Below are 20,725 nucleotides of genomic sequence, written 5' to 3' on the forward strand. Positions count from 1 at the left end.
ATCCACTGCTGAACACTCATGGAAGCTGATTTCACTCATTAATTCAACCTCCTGGCTGAATAAGGGGTGGCCTGTAGAATAGTGGTTAAGGTATATGACTGGGACACGCAAGGTCGGTGGTTCTAATCCCAGTGTAGCCACAATAAGATCCGCACAGCCCTTGGGCCCTTGAGCAAGGTCCTTAACCCTGCATTGCTCCAGGGGAGGATTGTCTCCTGCTTAGTCTAATCAACTGTATGTCGCTCTGGATAAGAGCATCTGCCAAATGCCAATAATGTAATGTAAAGTAATGAATAATTGTGCAAATGAGCAAATCCAGGTTATTGGAACAAAATACTAAGGAGGACTTTAACTTTAGGAACCTGGATTTTCCATCTCAGTTTATTTGTTCCTTGCATGTTTCAAACAACCATGAAGCTGCTGTTCTAGATGAAGACCATGCAGTGGCATTATACTACCACCTGTCCACATGTACTGAGGCAGCCATCATATTCAGAGTGACCTTGTGAGTATTGCATCAGAAACGGCTTTAAGTTCTAAGAACAGTAGTAAATTCATGATATTGATTCACGACAATAAGTTCATTAAAATTGACTGATAATTACATTTCAGTAAAGACAATTAAATCATCAAACTGTTCTCTCTTTTAAAAATGTAGTTATTACCAGTAGACTTTTTCAAGTTAGGACAAGACAAAAGCATAGGCAAAACAGATTTCTTTTATTTTATCAACGCAATGTTCTCCACATTAATGAGACTCAACATTTTCTACATTTTCATGTTTTTCAGTCTTGATTAAATTACTTTGAGTAAGGGGGTGAGGTCAGACATTCCCTCAGTTGAAAAAATAAAAACAAATGTATGACAACTATGCGGACAGTCCTGATTCAAAACACGTGTATTCCGACAAAAATGCTGTTCATTGTTCCCTTCGTCTAGTACTATTGCCACAGGCTTGCTGGTCCATGGAGATCAATTTCCTGACATCGATGTTGTTGATGGTCGCTGCAGGCAGTGCACGTGCACGCCCCATGATCCAGGCAAAGTCTGGCCTACATTTTTTATTGTTTCACTTATATTTGTTACTTTATGTGCAGAGGATGGAAGTCCAGGGACCAGAAAGTAAAACTAGTGCCATGTGTTTCATCCACTCCTGAACACTCATGGAAGCTGATTTCACTAATTAATTCAGCAAATACAGGTTATTGGAACAAAGTACTAAGGAGGACTTTTACTTTAGGAACCTGGATTTTCCATCTCAGTTTATTTGTTCCTTGCATGTTTCAAACAACCAAGCTGCTTCTAGATTAAGACTATGCAGTGACAGTATACTACCACCTGTCCACATGTTTTGAGGCAGCCATTATATTCAGAGTGACCTTGTGAGTATTGCATTAGAAACAGCTTTAAGTTTTAAGAACAGTATTGTATTGAGTTCATTCAAATTGACTAACTGTAATAATTACAAAAATAAAAATGCTGATCATTGTTCCCGTCGTCTAGTACTACTTGTCACAGCCTTGCTGATCCGTGGAGATCATTTTGCTGACATCAATGTTGTTGTTGCTGAACACCATCTTGGCACTGTTGGTGGTCACCACAGACAGTGCACGTGCACGCCCGAGGATCCAGGCAAAGTCGACGTGGAACAGCCTAAGAACATCAGTGCAAGAGTAGACCACGGCCAGGTTCACATAGTCAGTGTACAGGACCCAGTAGGGGGTGTAGGGGGTAACTACTCCACACAGAGAAACACAGATAGAGGTATATATAAGAGAGGGGTGGGGGAGAGAGAGAGACAGAGAGAAAGAGACAGAGGTCATATTAAGTTTATTCCTACTGTCAGTAATTCCATTTGACTGTCTGTTATCTGTTCCTTACTTCATTATCTCCTTTCCTCATTTGACAATTTTAAATGGTGAAACTGTGGGAGAGTGGTGCATAGGATAGGAAACAGAAATTAAGAATGCCGGTTTGAAAGCTCAATGTTGACAATCAGAAGTTCTCCAGATTCTGGCTGTATTGACATGGTAATGTGCAAAAATATCAGCAATGCAATCATACTAAATAACCAGGAAACCATTATGGGAAAACTTTCCAGCCCATCGCTATCATTTTGTTACAGTACTTACAGTAAGAGAAGCTGACCCCGAGCTTGGCCGGCTGTCTGATGTCTTGCACAACAGCTGTTCCTTCGATTGACCTCACCTTTCCTCTTCTAAGGGTGGATAAGTAGTGACACAAAGAAAATGTGAACAATTGCATGGAGGGCTATTAGTAATTTCATTCACACAGCCTCTTATCAGTGAATGCCCATAAGGGATGCTGCACACATCCTTGGAATCCATGCCTCAGTCTAAATCAGAAGCTTGTGGGTTAAAACCTTGGTGACTAGGACATTTGCAATCTCAAGTAAAATAACTTTAAATACACCTACAGAAAACATCCAGTCACACCAATGTTTTGAGCAGGAAGTCCTCCCCAACCCTGCTCCTGGAGAGCCTCAGGCTGGGTTCCAAGGATAAAATTAAGCACAGTTTAGAACTAATCAGAGGATTTGTTGATCTTGGTTTTATTTTAATTCAAGTTCAGTTGCACCACTTATTTGTAAGCGTTGCTTAACAAATCCGCTATTAACATCTTAACCTGTGATTAATTTTAATTGTCCAGCATGATGGATTAATGTAAACAATCCGCTTTGCACATTTGAGACTAACCATTATCATTATGCTACATTTTATTACGGACCAAGATATGTTTAGAAAACAGCCATAGAATTCGTCTTACAAATATATTAAAATCCGTAGTTAGTTAGTTTTGAGGTTAACTTGTTAGCGTTAGTGCGAGCTAGCTAGTGATATCCAACAAGGAAAACCAGCCATACCAGCAAGTAATTTGGTCTAGTAGCTCCAGCTAGCAAAGGCTAGCAAATTGCAGTTACTATTTAAATTACACAGGCTAAGTTACACTGTGTTGCTAAAAACATTACATGACGTTGCAGCTTTGCTAGCAAGCTAGCTAAACACTTCGTCCAGCTTACGTTAGCTAGTTAGCTAGCTAGCTACATGTATGTTGACGTTTGTATGCTCCAGCTTTTGATAGCCTTGCGGTTTATGCGACTGAATGTTTCCAGATGGTGGATGGGGACCATTTTGGACTGCATAAATCCACAGTGAGGAGGATTGTTGGAAGAGTATCAGGGGCAACTGGATCTTTGAAAAGCCAGTACATTTGCTCCAACTGCTAATACACCAGCTGGTTTTTACAGAAGAGGAAATATAAGTACTTGAATGTTGTGTTTCTTTAATATAATATGCCCCCCTTGTGTACTACTAGCTAAATCGCTAATTTAACTAGTTCAATCCAAGTTAACGTTGTAACATGATTTGAAATATTGTGTATATAGGCTACATAATATTGCACCCACTGTGTAGGTGCTGGTACATAATTATTATAGTATTTAGACATTTTGTGTGACACGTTGATTGATGCAAGTACTTAAGACAATAATTACTTCATATAGTTTCCAAAAGCTCTTTAAAATGTTACATGTAAACATTCTTCTCATGTCACATTGTGACACCCCTGTGTCTGACCCGTCTATTGTTTTAAAAGATTTAATTTAAATAAAGATATCCTAATTTTTCTTATGTCGTTGTTGAGTTTGTGGTCTTTTTATTAATTCAGAAGAAGACTAACAAGAAGTGACTAAGTAACATGCATCAGAGCTGGTGATTTTGGACAAAGCAACAATATGTATTATCATCATTTCAATTAATTGAATTAATCGTGGTAATCATATTAAGTTAATTTGTTTGGGATCCATGACCAGAAATTATTGAACAGGCTTAGTTACAGGTCAGAGCATTATTTATTGTAATAATCTCAGGTATATCATGATGATAATACACATTCTTGCTTTGTCCAAAATCACATTCTCACCAGCTCTGATGCATGTGTTACTTCTCCAGTCACTTCATGTTATTCCTCTTAGATTGAAACAAGTCTGTAAATATTGGTATTATGTTGGTGTACCATGCTCTTTACCTTGTAGTTTGTTCTGCAGAATACAGTCCATGACTGTAATGGCCTTAAATATGGTCAAACAATTTGTTTTTATTCTTGGCCCATAAACATCTAATTGTCTTATGATAACAATATATGATGTAATGGTGCAATTTTAAGGCTCTTCAGTGCGCTCTGTGCTAAAACAGGCAGTGTGGCATGGAAAATGGAATGGAAAACATCTATGTGTAGACTCAGAGCATTCCATTCCATTTTCCATATGCTTAGCCCTTATCATTTTTGTCACACTGCCTGTTTTAGCTCACAGCACACTAAAGTAAGTGCCTCAAAATGGTGCCCTGTGTGTCAATTTAGAGGAAGATGAAACCCAGGGTTTGCATAATGCATTTTTGTTTGATAGTTTGCTTGGAGCATTTGTCTACTGAATAGCCTTACCTTTTGTAAGTGAGCTCAGAGAAGGGTCTTGATGACAAAGGAGGCAATAGCCTATTTATTTGTCATTGTTAATGTCATCCTGTACATTAGCTTATTAGTAGCCTATAGCCTATTCATTTATGTTTAGTCTTCGTAGACTAGTAATGCAGTGTTTTTTTGTTGTTTTTTTGCATGTGAAACAATGAAAAAACAAATAACCCCAAAAATGTTTTGTGCGTGTGAAGCCAGAAGATATGGTGGCCACCCCCAGACAACCCTTGGACCCCCATTGGCCACCCCAGTAAAAAAAATCCTAGAACCGCCCCTGCCCTGAAGGGCTAGGTGAACTTGATTGCACTCACATCCCTATTCATAATGGTGGTGGGGAAAAAAGAAAAGAAAAGCAAGGGTGCTATAGCTTTGCCATGTGCATCACTGCCATGTTTAATTGTGGGTCCAATTTTTTAAATTAATCTTATTACAGATTCTTTGATCCCTTATTTTCAGTCCAGGAACTCTTCAGTCCATCTGATGTACACTGCCATTGTGGAAATTTAAACTACCTCTGCTGCAAGTTTAACTTTAACCCTTAACCGAAATTTTAATCTGAGTTTAAAGTAGTGAAGCAACAGGATTAAATCTAGGTTTACTGTGAAAACTAAGTCAAGATTAAAATGATGGTTTAACTTTACCTTGATTATTTTTGTTCTAGGTTTAAAGTTTGGTTAATACTGGATTAATAGATTGATGCAACCTGCTCATAGGGTCTTCTGGATTTCATTGTTGCATACTGCTCTGCACTGATGAGTGAAAGGAGTTGATTGCATACATGACCAGCTTTTTGTTTCAAAACCAATGACTTATTTTGAAGTGAAAATACAACGGGAGAACAGAATGGCTTTAGAGCAGATACCCAACACTTAAATCAATGCTTCTCAACTGCACATCCTGCGGTTCGCAGTGTCTGCAGGTATTTGCTCCAACTGAGCAGTATACCAGTTCATTTCACCAATTATTTTACCTCCTTGGTTCAGGAACTCAGTTAATTTGTCAACGCAGGTGATGAAAGTGAATACCTGCAGACATTGCAGCCCGCAGGAGTTGAGTAGCGCTGGTCGAGAATGTACCTAAAATCAAATTTACCTTGGGAATCAACACCCACTATGGAAAACAGACAATTAATAGCACCAATAATGTTGACATTTTGTTGAATTATCATTGTGCGACACATGTTAAACTCACCGGAACTCTGAGTTCAATACTTTGATAGTCCCATCTGGTCTTAGAGAGTAGTTTGCCTCAATGCACTTTCCCCTCTCAAATGACGCTGGTATCTTCTCAATCTCAAACCACCTTCCGAGATACTACAGGAGTAGCGACAAAAGTTTAAAGTACATTTGTAAGAGATTATTACAATTCATAATATATAATACTGTAATATACAGTGCGCTCCAGATTTATTGGCATTTTTATTAAAAATTTAGAAAAAGTCTGCATTTAATAAACATTGATAATGATCTATATTTTATGTTCAAACAAAATCCCTTTGTCATCCATCAGCATGGGAAAAGCCAAGGAACTGTCAATTCAGAAGACACAGCTGGTAATTGGCCATTACAAGTTGGGTAATGGGTACAAAAACATACATAAACAGTTAAACCTACCACTCAGCACTATAAGGACAATAATTAAAAGGCATAAAACATATGCCAGGAAGAGGATGCAAGTGCATATTATCCCCATGGACAGATAAGGAAGATGGTGAGGGAGGCCATATGTAACCCAAGTATCGCAAGATTGGTTTTGCCTTGGTGTCACCAAGTCTTAAAAAACATAAAATGGCACCTCCATACCGGCAAATTCTTTGGAAGGGTGGCACGAAGACAACCCGTACTGAGTACAATAAACAAAACTAAGCAACTTGAGTTTGCCAAACCTCACTTGAATTATGACTGGTCAAATGAGACCAAGATTGAATGGTTTGTCTATACACACCATCAACATGTTTGGCGGAAAAAATTGAATGCATACAAGGAGAAGCAGCTCATAACTACTGTCAAATATGGCGGTGGGTCATTGATGTTTTGGAGATGTTTGCTTCCAGTGGTCCAGGGACACTATGTTAAGATCATTGGCATAATGAATTCAACAACCAGGAAATCTTGGCAGAAAATCTGGTTGCCTTTGCAAGGAACCTGAGTTACATTGCATTACATTATTGGCATTTGGCAGACACCCAAATTTTTTTTTTTTTTTAAGTCTGGAAGAATGATCAAAATGCCCTCCAAATGTGTTCTCTGACCGTATCTAAAATTACCGGAAAAGACTTGTGGCTATCATCTTAGCTAGTGGTGTTTGCACAAAGTATTAAACCAGGGGTGCCAATTATTGTTGAACCTGTTTTTTGTGGAAATATATATATATATTTTTTAAATGTTAAACTTTGGTTGATTTCATTGCATCATTAATAAAGCGCACTACATTAAGTAAGTTGGAAAAAAAAATAAAAAAAAGATTTATCGGGGTGCCAATAATTGTATTATTATCAGGCACGGAATGATTGGCAACCTTGATAAATATGCACAAACAATACTGTAAACTAAACAATAATACAGTTCTTGACATAAACTTTATTTTCCAACATGTGTAAAGTAGTGTGCTTTATTAATGATTGAATGCATTACATTTTTCAAACACTCCTGGAAGGATTTTTGACCATTTCTCCATACAGAACCTTTCAGAATTATTCATTTCCTTGAGTTGCCCTTATGGACTGCCCTCTTCAGTTCAGACCAAAGGTTTCTGATGGGATGTAAGTCTGGAGACTGAGATTGCCATTGACCATAGATGTTGTTTTCACTTCACCATTTCTGTGTGGATTTTGATTCCTATTTGGAGTCATTGTCCTGCTGTAAAATCCACCAAGTCTCAGCTTCCGAGCAGAGAAAACAGATTTTCTGCCAAATTGTCCCTGGACCACTGGCAGCAACATATCTCCAAAACATCAGTTACCCAGCTCCATATTTCACAGTAGGTATGAGGTGCTTCTCCTTGTATGCATTCCTCTTTTTCTGCCAAACATGTCAATGGTGTGTACTGTATGGCCAAAAAGTTCAATTTTGATGTCATCTGACCATAGTACTCATAATTTCAAACCAACTACATATGCTTGTTTTTTTGTTGTACTCAGTAAGGGCTGTTTCCAAAGTTTGTTGGTATGGAGGTGCTATTTTATGGTTCTTTTTGCTAAGTGGTATGTTTAACTGTTTATGTATTTTTTTGTACCCATTACCAGATGTCCAGTTCATTGACAAAAGGATATTGCATGCTTGTTACCGCATTTTTATATTCTAGGAAGTGATGGAATGACACAATACAGTTCCTTTAGACTGAGATTAACTAAGTTTATTATGTTACATAACTCCCTCACAGCCGGGAATTGGCCAGGGCAACAACATGGAGACAGTTTTCAGCAGCCATTGTGTCCTTCAAAAACAATGTCTGCCCCAATGTGTAACCAGAAGATTTTATATAATGGAGCAGACAGAAAGGAAAACTAGAGCTTCCATGTTGTCCTCAACACAACCTGCCATAAAGAGTTTGGTGTAGCAATCAACCGGCTCCCTCTAAATCTAAGGTTCCTGAAGCAGTCTTAAACAGTGAATGTGTTTGTATTATGATGTGCTCGTTTAAAGAGCAAAGAAGTATGAAGTTGGTGTGTCCATCTGCACAAATGACAAACTTCCTTGTGCTTGTGTATCACAAGGAAGTGATTTTTATATGTCCTCCTATAACATGTCACTGTAGTTTAATTAATTGTAAAGTTTTGATACCGTATTTCTTCCTCCAGCTCCATTACTACTACACTAGTACTGTTTGCTAATTTGACAGCATATCCTTAAGACAGAAGTTGATATTAACTTTTCCTATTTCCCACTATTTTCTCAAGGGGGGGACATTCCGTTTTGTGGCTTTCTATCTGAAATACACTTACAAAGGCTGGTATTTTGCAACTGCCAGTGGATAGACACAGTACCTTATGGATGTCAAAACCTAATTGGACAGACGGCTCCGGGCAGGGACCCCAGTGGAACACTTGGCCACTGACAAGTGGCAGGAGCAGGATCAAAGAGAGGGTAGAAAAGGCCATTTTCTGCTTGTGTTCCTCCTGAAAGGGTTACCAACAACTGTTAAGCCACAGGAGCAGAACCTCAGCCATGAGAAATCAAAAGCTTCACCCACAGACAGGTATACTAGCATTCCACTCCCAGCTGTGGTAGTGTGACTGTTCAACCACCTGTGAAAGGGATTCAGTCTGAACCGCATCATGAACAGATCTATTTCTATAATGGATAATAGATATATGCATAAATGTGTGTTATATAGTGCTAACACCCTGGTTAATGATGATAACTAATTAAGAACAACAGTAAGGTAGGCAAAAGTTTAACATCAATGACTGAACAGCTTGTTCTCGTCTTTATGTACTCCTGTGTTCTAACCACAAAAGCAGGGCTTACTTCTTTAAACATTTTGGGTGAAAATGTATTGAACAATACTATTGTAGGCAATGAGAACAAAAAAAACGTTCCCACAATTACATTAGGGTAAATGTTTGGCTAATAAACAGAAACACTGAAAACATCATACTTTTTTTTTTTTTTAAACAATTTAAACATTCCATGATTGTTGATGCTAAACAATTTCTTTAAACTACTTTGAAGCAACATTATTCTGCAAAATTACTTCTGATGGTCAGTTGTTCCAGTATTTAAGGTAACACAAAATTTTAGCAGTGTCACAGTGTTAAACACGATGGCACGACTGAAGGAGCTCTCTGAGATTGTTCGTAGCCGCATTGTAGCCTTACATGATGCAGGTTGGTCACTTGATGAAAAGAATCATCTGGTGACATAAAAGTTATGACTTGGCCTGCTCAAAGTCCAGACCTAAATCTGATTGAAATCTGGGATTTGCTGGATACCCTGATAAATAAACCTGTAACATCAAAATAATCTCTTTGGAATGAACTTCAAACCATATGGAATGGTTTAACGAGTGAAGAAAAAAAAAATGTGAACAATTAAATGCAAAGCAAAGGGAGGCCACACTAGATATTGATTATCTGTTTACTTATTTTCATCTCCATGAACCAATATTACATGAAATAAATACTTGAATAGTACTTGATTTCTGATTTATCATCATTGTGTTAAGTGTATAATCATCACTGCACACTACTGTATCTCATTCAATCTTAGCAGGAAAACAGGACTGGGTCCTAAAGGTGCTAATGAAAAATGTGATTATATATATAAAAAAAAACAAGGGTCTGTTGGGTGGTGTGTTCGGTTAAGTGGAAGTGTCGTCGTGCATGATTCATAAAAATGTGGACACAGTAAATCCACCCACAGTATAAGAATCATTTGATAAATGACTGCTCATAGCCATTCAGTCATTTATGTTTTGAATTAACCCTTGTGTAGCCTTAACATTCTGTATACTCCCTTTGTCTCAAGGGTCAGAAATGACCTGCCTTCACTAAACCCCTAAAATAAAGCAGCTTAATCAAATCTATTTTGCATGAAGAAACAACCTGTCACTCATCACAAACTTTATCATAAAATTTCAAGTTGAAAAAATATCATTTAGGGGGGTTTCTCGGCTGTTAAACATAGTGGCCCATGAGACAACACAAGGGTTAAAAACTTATTTCCATGTCAATATGGTTTCATTCAGTTAAATGTGGACATAGTAGTCCAAATAATTAAAAGCTAAAGCCAAAAGACTGCACTTTAACCTCATATTCAAATCAAACTTGCTGGTGGACAGCTAAGAAATCAACAATTGTCTCATTCTCTAAATATTTATATTCCTCTATTCTAAAAAATATTTTTCCAATGGCAAAAACTCCTGCTGTATGACATGACAGTGTTGTATTTGCATGCAAACTGGAAAGCATATGTAGACAGTGAGTCACGATTTAATACCCTTGAAATTGAAAATATTCAAAAAGTCTATGACATACAGATTACATATGCCAATGTTTGGCAGCATTCAGGTCCATGTTGCAAAATTTGTTCTTACCTTGTCGATTTCAGATTACTCTGTCGCTCAAGTGAAAGCCTATGTTTTCACTCCTGCTTGCTTATGGTCAGCATTTACTTACAGGAAGTCAGTGCACAATATGAATGGTGGGTTCTGTTGCTTCAGCAAGCATTTTTAACATGAAGCAGGTGATTTGCTGAATTAAAGTCATGAGACATTCCAGAATTAATGTTATTATCGGCCCTGTTACCATTTTGTGGTGCCATTTTTTTTCCCTTTTCATTTCTGTGTTAAAACAATTAAAGAAAGCTATTTTTCTTTCATTTACATAATGCATCTTGCCAAATATGGCCTAGCTGGAAATACTTCATTTGACAGTGGTCCTCATGACGTGGAAACAACAGTGCCATGACCATGACATAATACCTGTCATGTGGTGTCATGTCCATTCTTGAACTATGACATACACTCTAAATAAATGGTTCCAATTGGAACCATGTGATTCCATAGAAGAACCATATCTAGTTAAACGGTTCTTTGTTTGGCAAAATGGTTCTTTGTCTGGGAGTTTTCACCCCTATGACAGAGGGTTCCATAAAGAACCAAAAAGGGTTCCCCTATGGAATCAAGCCAAATAACCCTTCAGAACCCTTTTTCTAAGAATGTACCATTGTTAAGACACAGTCAATTTCAAATGTCATGGTGAATCAGTGGTATGACACCCCTGCCATTGTGGGCCTTCTATGCAGGTTGAAATGTCACTTGTGTCATAAAACACAAACCGAAGATTGTCTCATAAACATGATATGTCATAGTTTATGAATGGACATGACACTTCATGATAGGTATTATGCCACGGTAATGATGCTGTCATTTCCATGTCATGACGACCCCTGTCAAATAGTGTTAAAACCTAGCCTTGTTCACAATTATTTAGTTAATTAAAATTAAGTTGTAACATTTCAATGGTCAATTCATTTAATTTTAAAACATGCAAGTCAAAATACCTGCAGTTCCTGGTTGGATGGTAGCCATCCTTGGTTATGGTCCGGATTAATATTTTCACATTTGCATACACCATCCATTTATGACAGAATAAAATTCAGGCCGAGGAATATTCACCAGAAACTCAATTGGGGCTCAGGGGTTTACACATTGAGGCTATGAAAGGTGCATATTTATGTTCTTATCAATGTGTATGATCAATAGTGCATGATAACCCATTTTAGACATGCTTCCTATGTATTATAGTATGCAGCTAGCAGTGGCTGTAAGTGTGTCAGCATTTAACTATTTTAGTAGAATGATTTCCTCAGACAAAGGGTGAGCATTTTAATGGGGTTTAAGATTAAAATGTTTTGGACAGGCTTGTACGTCCCTGTTATGTCTTTACTTAGAATTCCCTTTAAATGAATTCAAAACACAAAGACAGAATGTCTAAACATTATGGTCCTGCCTGTTAGATAATGTCCTAACCACACTTGCAAAACAAAGCCGTTTTTTGGCAGTGATTACCTCTTTAATTGCCAGCCTTTCTGTTTTGCCGTTCTGGGCCCAATATACATCAGGCAAACGCGCTATTCAAATGAATCCTGAAAATCTCATAAAATCCGTTTTGTAGGTTTTATTAAAAAGAAGAGTGAAAATATTAGCATTTGCGTAACTGTTTTGTTTTTTGTTTTTTTAAAAATACATTTTCATTAGCAATCCCCCTACACCTTTTACAATCAGTTATAAGTCAAGAACTTGCCTTGGCTTGATGATATGACCATACCTTGTGCGGGAACGAGGCTCAGAGTGATTTGGTTCGCACCCAGAACCATGGGGGTGTTCCTGTTCACCTGGTTTCCCTTGTTCAATGTCGTGTTCATCCTCGCTGCTCTCTGGCTGCTGTGTATTGAGTGTTTGCTTGTTGTCTCGGGTGTCGAGAAGGTGCCGTTGGTTTCGCCTGAATGTCTGTCCATCGGCAGTTTTGATGTGGTAGCTTCATGGAGTCTCTGCTGGCTGGGTGTTGCAGGTTTCCACCTACCATCTTCCTGCTGGAAGCGGATGGGCATTCCAGCGTGCAGTGTTGACAGGGGCCTAGCAGACCTATTGTAATGCCGTTGCTGGCCCTGCTGGCATCTCTCTCTCCTTGCTCATACTGCATTGTGAGGGGTTACCTGAGGTCGTGGCTGCAGTGCTGTTGCTGGGTAGGATGGAGCACAGTCTGCGGCTCATCAGGAGTTGGGCTGGGGATTTAAGACCATCGACTGGCGTGTTCCTGTACTCCAATAGAGGTATGGGTCCTTCTTGTCCTCTTTGGCCTTGGTAAGGATCGACTTTGCAGTCAGGACAGTCTTTTCAGCTAGACCGTTGCTTTGGGGGTAATGCAGGCTCGAAGTTATGTGCCAAGACTCTGTGAATTGTTTAAATTGGTGGCACCTGTTGTCATGACAGGCTATTTCTGACCGCTTTCAAGATCAGTTACCTCAGTTACATTAGCTATTGATAGCTAGCTTGCTTGTTACTTACTAGTAGCAGGCGATACAACTGTACAAAGCAATAATTAAGCTAGTCAACTTAAATATATCTGTGTTACCACAACTAATGGGTTACTTATCTAGCTAACTAGCTATCTATCTGTACTTCAGGCTTAAGTTGCCCTGCTGCTCTAGGATCTGATATCCCAAAATAACTAAGGAACATTATGTCTGACCCTGAATGGGTAACATACTTTGTACCACAAAAAACAGCCTATCTGGTTAGTTTCTAGCCATCAAATGTCTATTGGTGTGTATTGGTGGGATAGCTAGCTAGCTCTATGCTTCTATGCTTAGCTAGCTAGTCTATATTGGCTTGGTGGTAAAGTTAACATTACTAGCTAATTGCATTAGCTAGCTAGCTATGTAACGTTAAATAGGACAATTTAGCTATGATGGCAAGTTCTCATTATTAAGTCCTGTAAAGCATATACATTAAACCAACAACAGAAGACTAGTTGTCACCACCAAGCTTACAAAACAACATTGCCTTAATGTAACATTACAGATATGCAGCTAACATCTAGTCTGAACATCGATTTTCATGGCTGCTACCATTAGTTCAGATATACACTATGTACTTATGTCATTTGGCAGTGATTACCTCTTTTAGTATCTTTTACAGAGCATTAATTACTAGAAAGTAATAAGACACATAATTGGTACATTTTAAGTACATATTGCAACAAAATACTTACCTAATTGATTTATAGAAATTAATCAACTCCTACATTCCTATGACAATAATCTATTTGGTTGTTGATTCAGAGACAATATTTGATTGAATCCTCAGCAGCCTGCCCAGTGGTACATTGTTTGAAGTAGACCACCATAGTCACAGTACCCATAGCAGGTGATAGTGTGTTGGAACCCTTGTCAGTGCATAGGTCAAGATAATGTTCTCTGTGCTTCTGTGAATTGCCTGTCTTTTTTGGCTTTTGCCAACCATTATGACATTATCTCTCACTTTAAACATAGTTTTTGGGTTGAATATACAGTATGTCTGGTGAATTTTCATTAACCCAAAAGGAAAGCATATTGTCTCAAGTTGCTAATGAAATTGACTCTGCATTTACCCTGCCTACACCTGCTGCAATGCACCTTTTTGCAATGGACACACGAGGGCACTGTATGACAGAATCAAAAGAGGCAGTCTGGCCAAAAGGAATGTGTTTACATAGAGGTTACACAGTTTATTGTCAAAGTGTGCATATTGTGGAGATGCTGATTTGTTATAGCTCAATAAATCACAATCAATTCATCATTGACAAATTGTATTTGTTGCTGTAATTGTATTTTATGTTCATCATACTGTAACTGTGTTAATTAAAGACTAACAGAGTCGATATGATTTCAAATTTTATTGACAGAAACAAACATGCAAACCACTTCTGACAGACTTAGAATAGCTATTATTCAAACAATCCAAGCTGTAGGTTCTTCAGTAGGAACTCTACATGGCAAAGGAAAATGTTGTCTTTAAACAAATTACCAAACACTAAGTACTCCTGTCAACAATGTAAGCTTTCATTAGCAATTTCCTCCATAAAAATATGCATAACATTGTCCGATGCTTCAAAATGATCCAAATCAACCCCAAGCCTTAACTTAAATGCATACAAGCATGCAGACATGGTCAAGAGGTTCAGCTGTTCTTCAGACCAAATGTCAGAATGGGGAAGAAAATGTTTAAACTGAGCCCAGGCTCTGGTGACTAACACCAGGTATTCACAGTAATGTCGGGGATGGGGGGAGTGCACAGAATAACCCACTTCACTCTGCAGTGACAGAGACCCCTTCCTGTGTCATGGCTGTGCAGCCGGTCTGGTCAGTGACCGTCATCCTCTTGATGTCGATGCCATTCGAGGTGAGCAAGTTGTGCAACTCTGTGATAGTCTCCTCCTGCAGGGTGCGGGACCTGCTCATGATCCAGGCAAAGTCCACATAGAAAAAGCCAAGGTAGTTGGTGCAGGCGTAGATCAGGGTGTAGCTTTCATAATCTGTGGACAGCACCCAATAGGGGGCGCTGGATGCACCTAAGCAAGAAGGGGACACACAACACACAATCATGCACCCTACTGCAGTGGAAACCTGTCCTAATTGACATGAAAGTACAGTCTCACTGTATGTACTAATGGTAATTCCTTGTGAGCCACTTATATGTTTTACCTTCATATATATATATATATATATATATATATATATATAAATATATATATATATATATATATATATATATATATATACTTTTGTATCAACAAAGGAACGTCTTTCTGAGCTTAAAAAAATATCGCTCTCGTGTATTTTTATTTGGCACATGTGCAATTCCTCATGAATGGATTGTGGTATTTTAAAGGGATTTTCACCCTGTGTGGAAAAGAAAAAGTTGTCTTACTATAATGTCAACTATAACTATAGTTAGTTATAGGTATAGTTAGTTGATGATATCATTCTCTATTATTAACTAAGGATTCACCTTCAAAGAAACTGACTTCCAAAATGGCAGGCTGTGAGGAATTCTTCACCGTTGCTGTGCCCTCAATGCTATTCTCCATGCCATTTGACCTGGGGGACAGCATGAACAATAGATAAGACCAGGTTTTTAAACAAATAACAGCTGCAGAACTCTCACAATTGTTAGCAGCGTGACCTATTGGAACTCACAGGAGCTCTGCATTCACAACCTTGACAACGCCTTCAGGTAACAAGGTGTAGGTAGCCTGGTTACAAGTTCCAAACTCAAAGACCGCTGGGAGTTTCTGGATCTCGTACCACCTGCCCATGTACTGCAGCGTGAGAAAACAGGCACATCCATGCAAGTGTCCACTGAGGTTGGTCACATCACCTACCATCATGTACAGCAATACCATTTACAGCCAAACAAACCTGAATCATTAAATCTTTCCTCATGAAAAAAGGAACCCACTTAATGTGCTTAATATTCCCAAAAATGTCCAAACTGGCTTTTGTTGTTAATCTATTCTTGAAAGCTTTGGTGGTCTTCAGAAAGCCCAGTCCAATATGGGTGGGATAGTCATGGTCCCGAGAATAGACAGAGGATCTGTCTGCAACAAGGCTGTGAAATAGCTGGGAATGATCACCTTGGCAATATCAAAGTTCTGTTGAACGGGGGGTATGGGGCATCGCCCAAGGTGGAAGGACTGGGCATTGACTACCAGGAAGTATCCCAGGGTCAGGAACAGCACATGAAATGTCTGCATTTCCTCACAGTGTCTGTTTGAGAAAGGAAAAACAAAATGTCAAATTCTCACCATGTCTAAATAAACAAATGTCAATGCACATACAAAGTGCACAAAGTGCAAGAGTACATTTCCTGCAAGACATCTCAAATATTGAATTTATAGTGCAAACATTTGCTACATATAAATACGGTAAGTCTTCTCCTTACCTTTTAAGGGTGGTCTCAGATTAGTTAAGTTCAGTACCCACTTACTGTCAGAGTGAAAAGTGAAGTGAAGCTGGTGGCTAGCACTAATATAGAGGTGTTTGAAGTGACGATTACTTAACCATGTGAATACCAGCATGGCTAACACCTTTACCAACTTGTTGACACAAGGTTTTTAAGAGCGATTGTTGCACGTGTTCAGATATAGGTACCCTTTGAAGGCATGTGTACATAGATGGTGTATACTGTAGATGGAATGTAAACATGGTTATGAAACTAATTTGCTGGACAGGCTGACTTTCATTTGCATTAAGCCCCTTGAAGTTGACTCATACCTTTTTACTGCATGGAGACTCACAGTTCTTGTGAAGAATGCACATATTAAATGAATACACACATCAGATACCATGCTGTCCATAGGTATTTGGTATAACAGTGGTACAACAGAATCAGGTGTGCCACATTAGGGTAGAAATGAAAACCTACAGGACAGTAGATCTCCAGGAACAGGGTTTAATGAGGGATGCAAAAAAAAAGAGGGAACTCTTTCCCTGTACATCAGGAAAACATGTACACTCACTGAGCACTTTATTAGGTATTTATTAGACTTTTTTTTTTAAACTTTTTAAACTTCTGCTTTTGTAGCCTATTCACTTAGAGGTTTGGCACATTGTCTGTTCAGAGATGCTCTTCCGCTTTCCACTGTTGTGTGGTTATTTGAGTTACTGTTACCTTCCTGTCAGCTTTGACCAGTCTGGCCATTCTCCTCCGACTTCACTCATTTACAAGGTGTTTTTGTCCGCAGAACTGCTGCTCACTGGATTTGTTTTAGTTTTTTGCACCATTCTTTGCAAACTCTAGAGACCAGTATGCATCTAAGCAGTTCCTGAGATACTCAAACTACCCTGTCTTGCACCAACAATCATTTATATCATATTTCTCCGGCATTCTGACATTTGGACTGAACAACAGCATTAACAATGTGGTGTGCAGGTCTACCTAATATGCTCACTGACTGTATATGACCAAGGGAGCGTTTCCTGATAACGGTGTCTCTTAGCGCTTTACGAAGACTAAGGTATACCTTCCTAAAGTTGTTTACTTTTCTATGTGTGTTCCCCGAACTATCACTTAGGCTGCTGCTTAAGGGATAGCTTCTACATGCGACGTTACTAGGCCCATCGACTCACTCTAAGATCGATTATGCACTCCATACAGCGACTGTTTGACTGCGTTATGAGAGAAAGTAGTGTTATTTATGAATAAAACACTGCAGGAAGGGGGTGTATCGGTGGCGCAGCCTGTAGAGCACTGACCGCATGCTCATTGCGAGCCGCGACGTCTGCGGTTCGAATCCGACCGTCCGACATTTGTCGCATGTCTTCCCCTCTCTCTCGCTCCCATTCTTCCTGTCTCTCTATGCTATATACTATCCAATAAAGCTGAAAAAGGCCTAAAAAATGTTTCAAAAAAAAAAAACCACTGCAGGAATACTTCAAAATATTGAATTCACCACGACTGGTGGGAACTTATTAACAGAATTAAAAACTTATAAACTAAATTATGCATCCGTATATATAATTGTCGCCAAATTATATATAGGGTCAGTGATACGGTTTGTGGCTACGCCATCTAGCAATACGCCTTCTTTGGCATGTCTTCTTTGTCATAGTGTCTTAAATGACTTTGCAATCAGAGTTTTTTTGGCAGAAGCACCATCACATTACTGGTGTAATTCACTATTTTCTCTGATTAGCTGACCTTTACCATAAAAAACTAAGAAATAAGCGGTCCCACAGCTTCACAGGAAACAAAATGGAGATATTGTTAGACGTGGTGCGGAATAAATAAACATTATTTTCCAGTTTTAGGACTAACAAAGGTCCAACAAAACCAGAAAGAAATATGGTTAAACATCGCTCCAGCACACAGAGAGAGTGGGACATCGTCAGTTTATGAATATCATTTAAACGGCAATGTTCAATAAAGTGCAACATGCATCCTTCGTAATTTACAATTGTATTATTTGCATTAAAACAGTGCCATTACTGTGGTATTTTAGTAATATTATTAGCCAACTACAACTGTAGAATTATTAGAGTACTTATTGCTTAACAGATTGAGATGTAACTAAGAGCAACAGCTGATTTCAGAGGCTTGTGGTCGTAACAGTGGTGGCCACTAGCGGAGTGAGCTGACAACATCACTAAGGTATAGCTAAGAGTGGTCCAGACCAACCTTACGAAAGTACGACATACAGAAGGTATACTTAGCTAAGAACGTTTCGGGAAACACGCTGAAACGTTAAGGCAGTATGGAAAGCCGTTGGGGCCAAAACCGTCTGGGAAAATACGCCCCTTTCCATACTTAAGGTACAATTTACGAATGACGTAGCGTTAAGAAGGCTTCGGGAAACCCACCGCAAATAATTGAGGTAGAAAATTATATTCTGCAGTGGACCATTTAATTAAAATCACTTACATTTACGTACTGCTTCTTCCTATCTTCAAACATTCCTCGCACTCTCTCGCAAGCTGATATTTCCTTCTATTCTGGTCAGCACTCGTTATGACCCTGGCGGTTCTCCCCCCTCGTAAACCAACAAAGTCACATGTGACATGGGGTGACCTGGGGCCTCATTTATAAAACTGTGCTTAGGATTCACGTCAAAAGGTTGCGTAAGCATGAAACCAAGGACGTTCGTACGCAAAAAAATATTCTGATTTATAAAACAGTGCATACGCACGTCCCACGCCAGTTTTCCTTTATAAATCACAATCAACTCTAAATGTGGCGCAACTTTGCCAGCTTCATGTCCCGCCCACAGTTACCTATAAATAGGCAGTGAAACACCCCTAATGAATATGCATTTCACGAAGACGACAATGGCAAACGCTGAAAAGAAGGCCAAGAAAAGGGATTTCAGCCATTTGATTGCCTCTGAAAAGCTACAGGTGTGGGAATTATCCTGATTGATTTCAAATGACGAACAGTTCTGCACAACAAATGTGATGATGACGATGATAATAATAATAATAATAATAATAATAATAATAATAATAATACACGTTATTTGTCTAGCACCATTGAAAACACAGTTACAAAATTAAGAGATAAAACGAACAAAAATGTATAACAATAAACACATAATAAAACATAATATATGAATATGATAACAATATATGAAACTATGGTCGTATCTGCCCGACTGACGCATTGTAAACGGCATCAGTGCAGCGCAGTTTGTCCGACTGTTCACCATGTTATTTATGAGAATACATTTAATAACATGAAGTATTGTTTAACAATTCGTCTACATATTTGAGGGATTATTTTACAACAACATCTCCATTTATATTTATCATCCTAAATCATATTTTTTGGGGACTCCAGGGAGCATTATTCGTTGTAAGAGAGGCTTTTATCCGTTTTTGCAAATTAACTCTTCGTATATGATACGTGAGAGGTAATATTTCATTACATTACATTACATTGCATGGCATTTAGCAGACGCTCTTATCCAGAGCGACGTACAACAAAGTGCAAATTAAACACAAGAACAAGTGCAAAGAGGACCTGAGAGGACAGTATAGTTCCGAGTCCTAGTGTAAACATGCAGAAAATCAGAACCATTTAAGAGTACAATCAACAACAATCAATTTCGATTTATTTTACACAGTGGTATCTGTTGTATATCATTTTCGACTTCTCTCGTCGCCAAATGTTGTGTTGCACTTAGGAAGGGAGAGAACCCGTATAGCGAGATTCAACAACACAACACTTTAAATAAGTATAACAGGAACAAAGCACGTCCTTACAGCAGCCACACCCAGCCACAACTCCCGGCAAATCTTTATACCTTTTTACATCCTGTTTCACTTCCCGTTTTCCTGGTCTTACGTCACGAGCATTAAAGGCACAGTTTCTCATTTCTCCAGTTAATGTGCGTACGCAAGGGTCAGAGTTTCCGTGGAGGACTGCACATTTTCCCGTCAAGTTCGTTTTTTATAAATGCCAAAGTTTGGTTAGAAAGTGGCGTACGCATTCTTTTGTGCCTACGCAACGTTTATAAATGAGGCCCCTAGGCTTTTGTGGTGCCTGTTCGGCATGTTATATACATCCGTAACTTGCGTTTTTAAGTGGATCTGCTTTCCTTACTGATTGAGCAAATAAGCCCCACCTTCTGCTCCTATATAATCTTCTTGCCCAACATTCCGACTGACATAGATCAGGTGGTCATCCAGAATTCATAGAACCATATTCTGTAGTCATATTCATATATTACACATCTGTAACTTGTTTTCTATTT

General features: G+C 38.7%; 2 protein-coding genes across 4 annotated transcripts; both read right to left on the reverse strand.

Annotated features, from left to right (window-relative positions):
* Nucleotides 1–747: 747 nt before the first annotated feature.
* LOC133127478 (apolipoprotein D-like) lies at nt 748–8,590 on the reverse strand. Of its 2 annotated transcripts, XM_061240406.1 has the most exons (4): nt 8,477–8,590; nt 5,683–5,804; nt 2,133–2,218; nt 748–1,735 (listed from the first exon to the last, which is right to left on the reverse strand). In XM_061240406.1, the coding sequence occupies exons 1-4, from the start codon at nt 8,588–8,590 to the stop codon at nt 1,506–1,508; spliced, it is 552 nt and encodes a 183-aa protein (XP_061096390.1). In that variant the 3' UTR covers nt 748–1,505. The 2 variants fall into 2 exon arrangements, 1 of the variants encoding a protein (XP_061096390.1); XR_009708629.1 differs by lacking the exons at nt 5,683–5,804; nt 8,477–8,590 and adding an exon at nt 2,885–3,155 and having other exon boundaries at nt 1,683–1,735.
* Nucleotides 8,591–14,461: 5,871 nt separating this feature from the next.
* On the reverse strand, nt 14,462–20,304 carry apoda.2 (apolipoprotein Da, duplicate 2). Of its 2 annotated transcripts, none has more exons than XM_061240508.1 (5): nt 20,276–20,304; nt 16,112–16,244; nt 15,675–15,796; nt 15,487–15,575; nt 14,462–15,046 (listed from the first exon to the last, which is right to left on the reverse strand). In XM_061240508.1, the coding sequence occupies exons 2-5, from the start codon at nt 16,229–16,231 to the stop codon at nt 14,784–14,786; spliced, it is 594 nt and encodes a 197-aa protein (XP_061096492.1). In that variant the 5' UTR covers nt 16,232–16,244; nt 20,276–20,304; the 3' UTR covers nt 14,462–14,783. The 2 variants fall into 2 exon arrangements, with proteins under 2 accessions (XP_061096492.1, XP_061096490.1); XM_061240506.1 differs by lacking the exon at nt 20,276–20,304 and adding an exon at nt 18,898–19,032 and having other exon boundaries at nt 14,466–15,046.
* Between the last annotated feature and the right edge of the window lie 421 nt (nt 20,305–20,725).

This window comes from Conger conger, chromosome 4 (genome assembly GCF_963514075.1).
Source record: "Conger conger chromosome 4, fConCon1.1, whole genome shotgun sequence".
Taxonomy (NCBI): Eukaryota; Metazoa; Chordata; class Actinopteri; order Anguilliformes; family Congridae; genus Conger; species Conger conger.

Coding starts and splice junctions, on each gene's coding strand:
- apoda.2 (XM_061240508.1), bottom strand. CDS start 16,231: ATGCAGACATTTCATGTGCTGTTCCTGACCCTGGGATACTTCCTGGTA. Junction 15,797..16,111: donor AGAACTTTGATATTGCCAAG/GTGATCATTCCC, acceptor CTCACGCTGCAG/TACATGGGCAGGTGGTACGA. Junction 15,047..15,486: donor GGAAGTCAGTTTCTTTGAAG/GTGAATCCTTAG, acceptor CTTCTTGCTTAG/GTGCATCCAGCGCCCCCTAT.
- LOC133127478 (XM_061240406.1), bottom strand. CDS start 8,590: ATGGCCTTTTCTACCCTCTCTTTGATCCTGCTCCTGCCACTTGTCAGT. Junction 5,805..8,476: donor TAGGTTTTGACATCCATAAG/GTACTGTGTCTA, acceptor CTACTCCTGTAG/TATCTCGGAAGGTGGTTTGA. Junction 1,736..2,132: donor CGGGGTCAGCTTCTCTTACT/GTAAGTACTGTA, acceptor TGTGTGGAGTAG/TTACCCCCTACACCCCCTAC.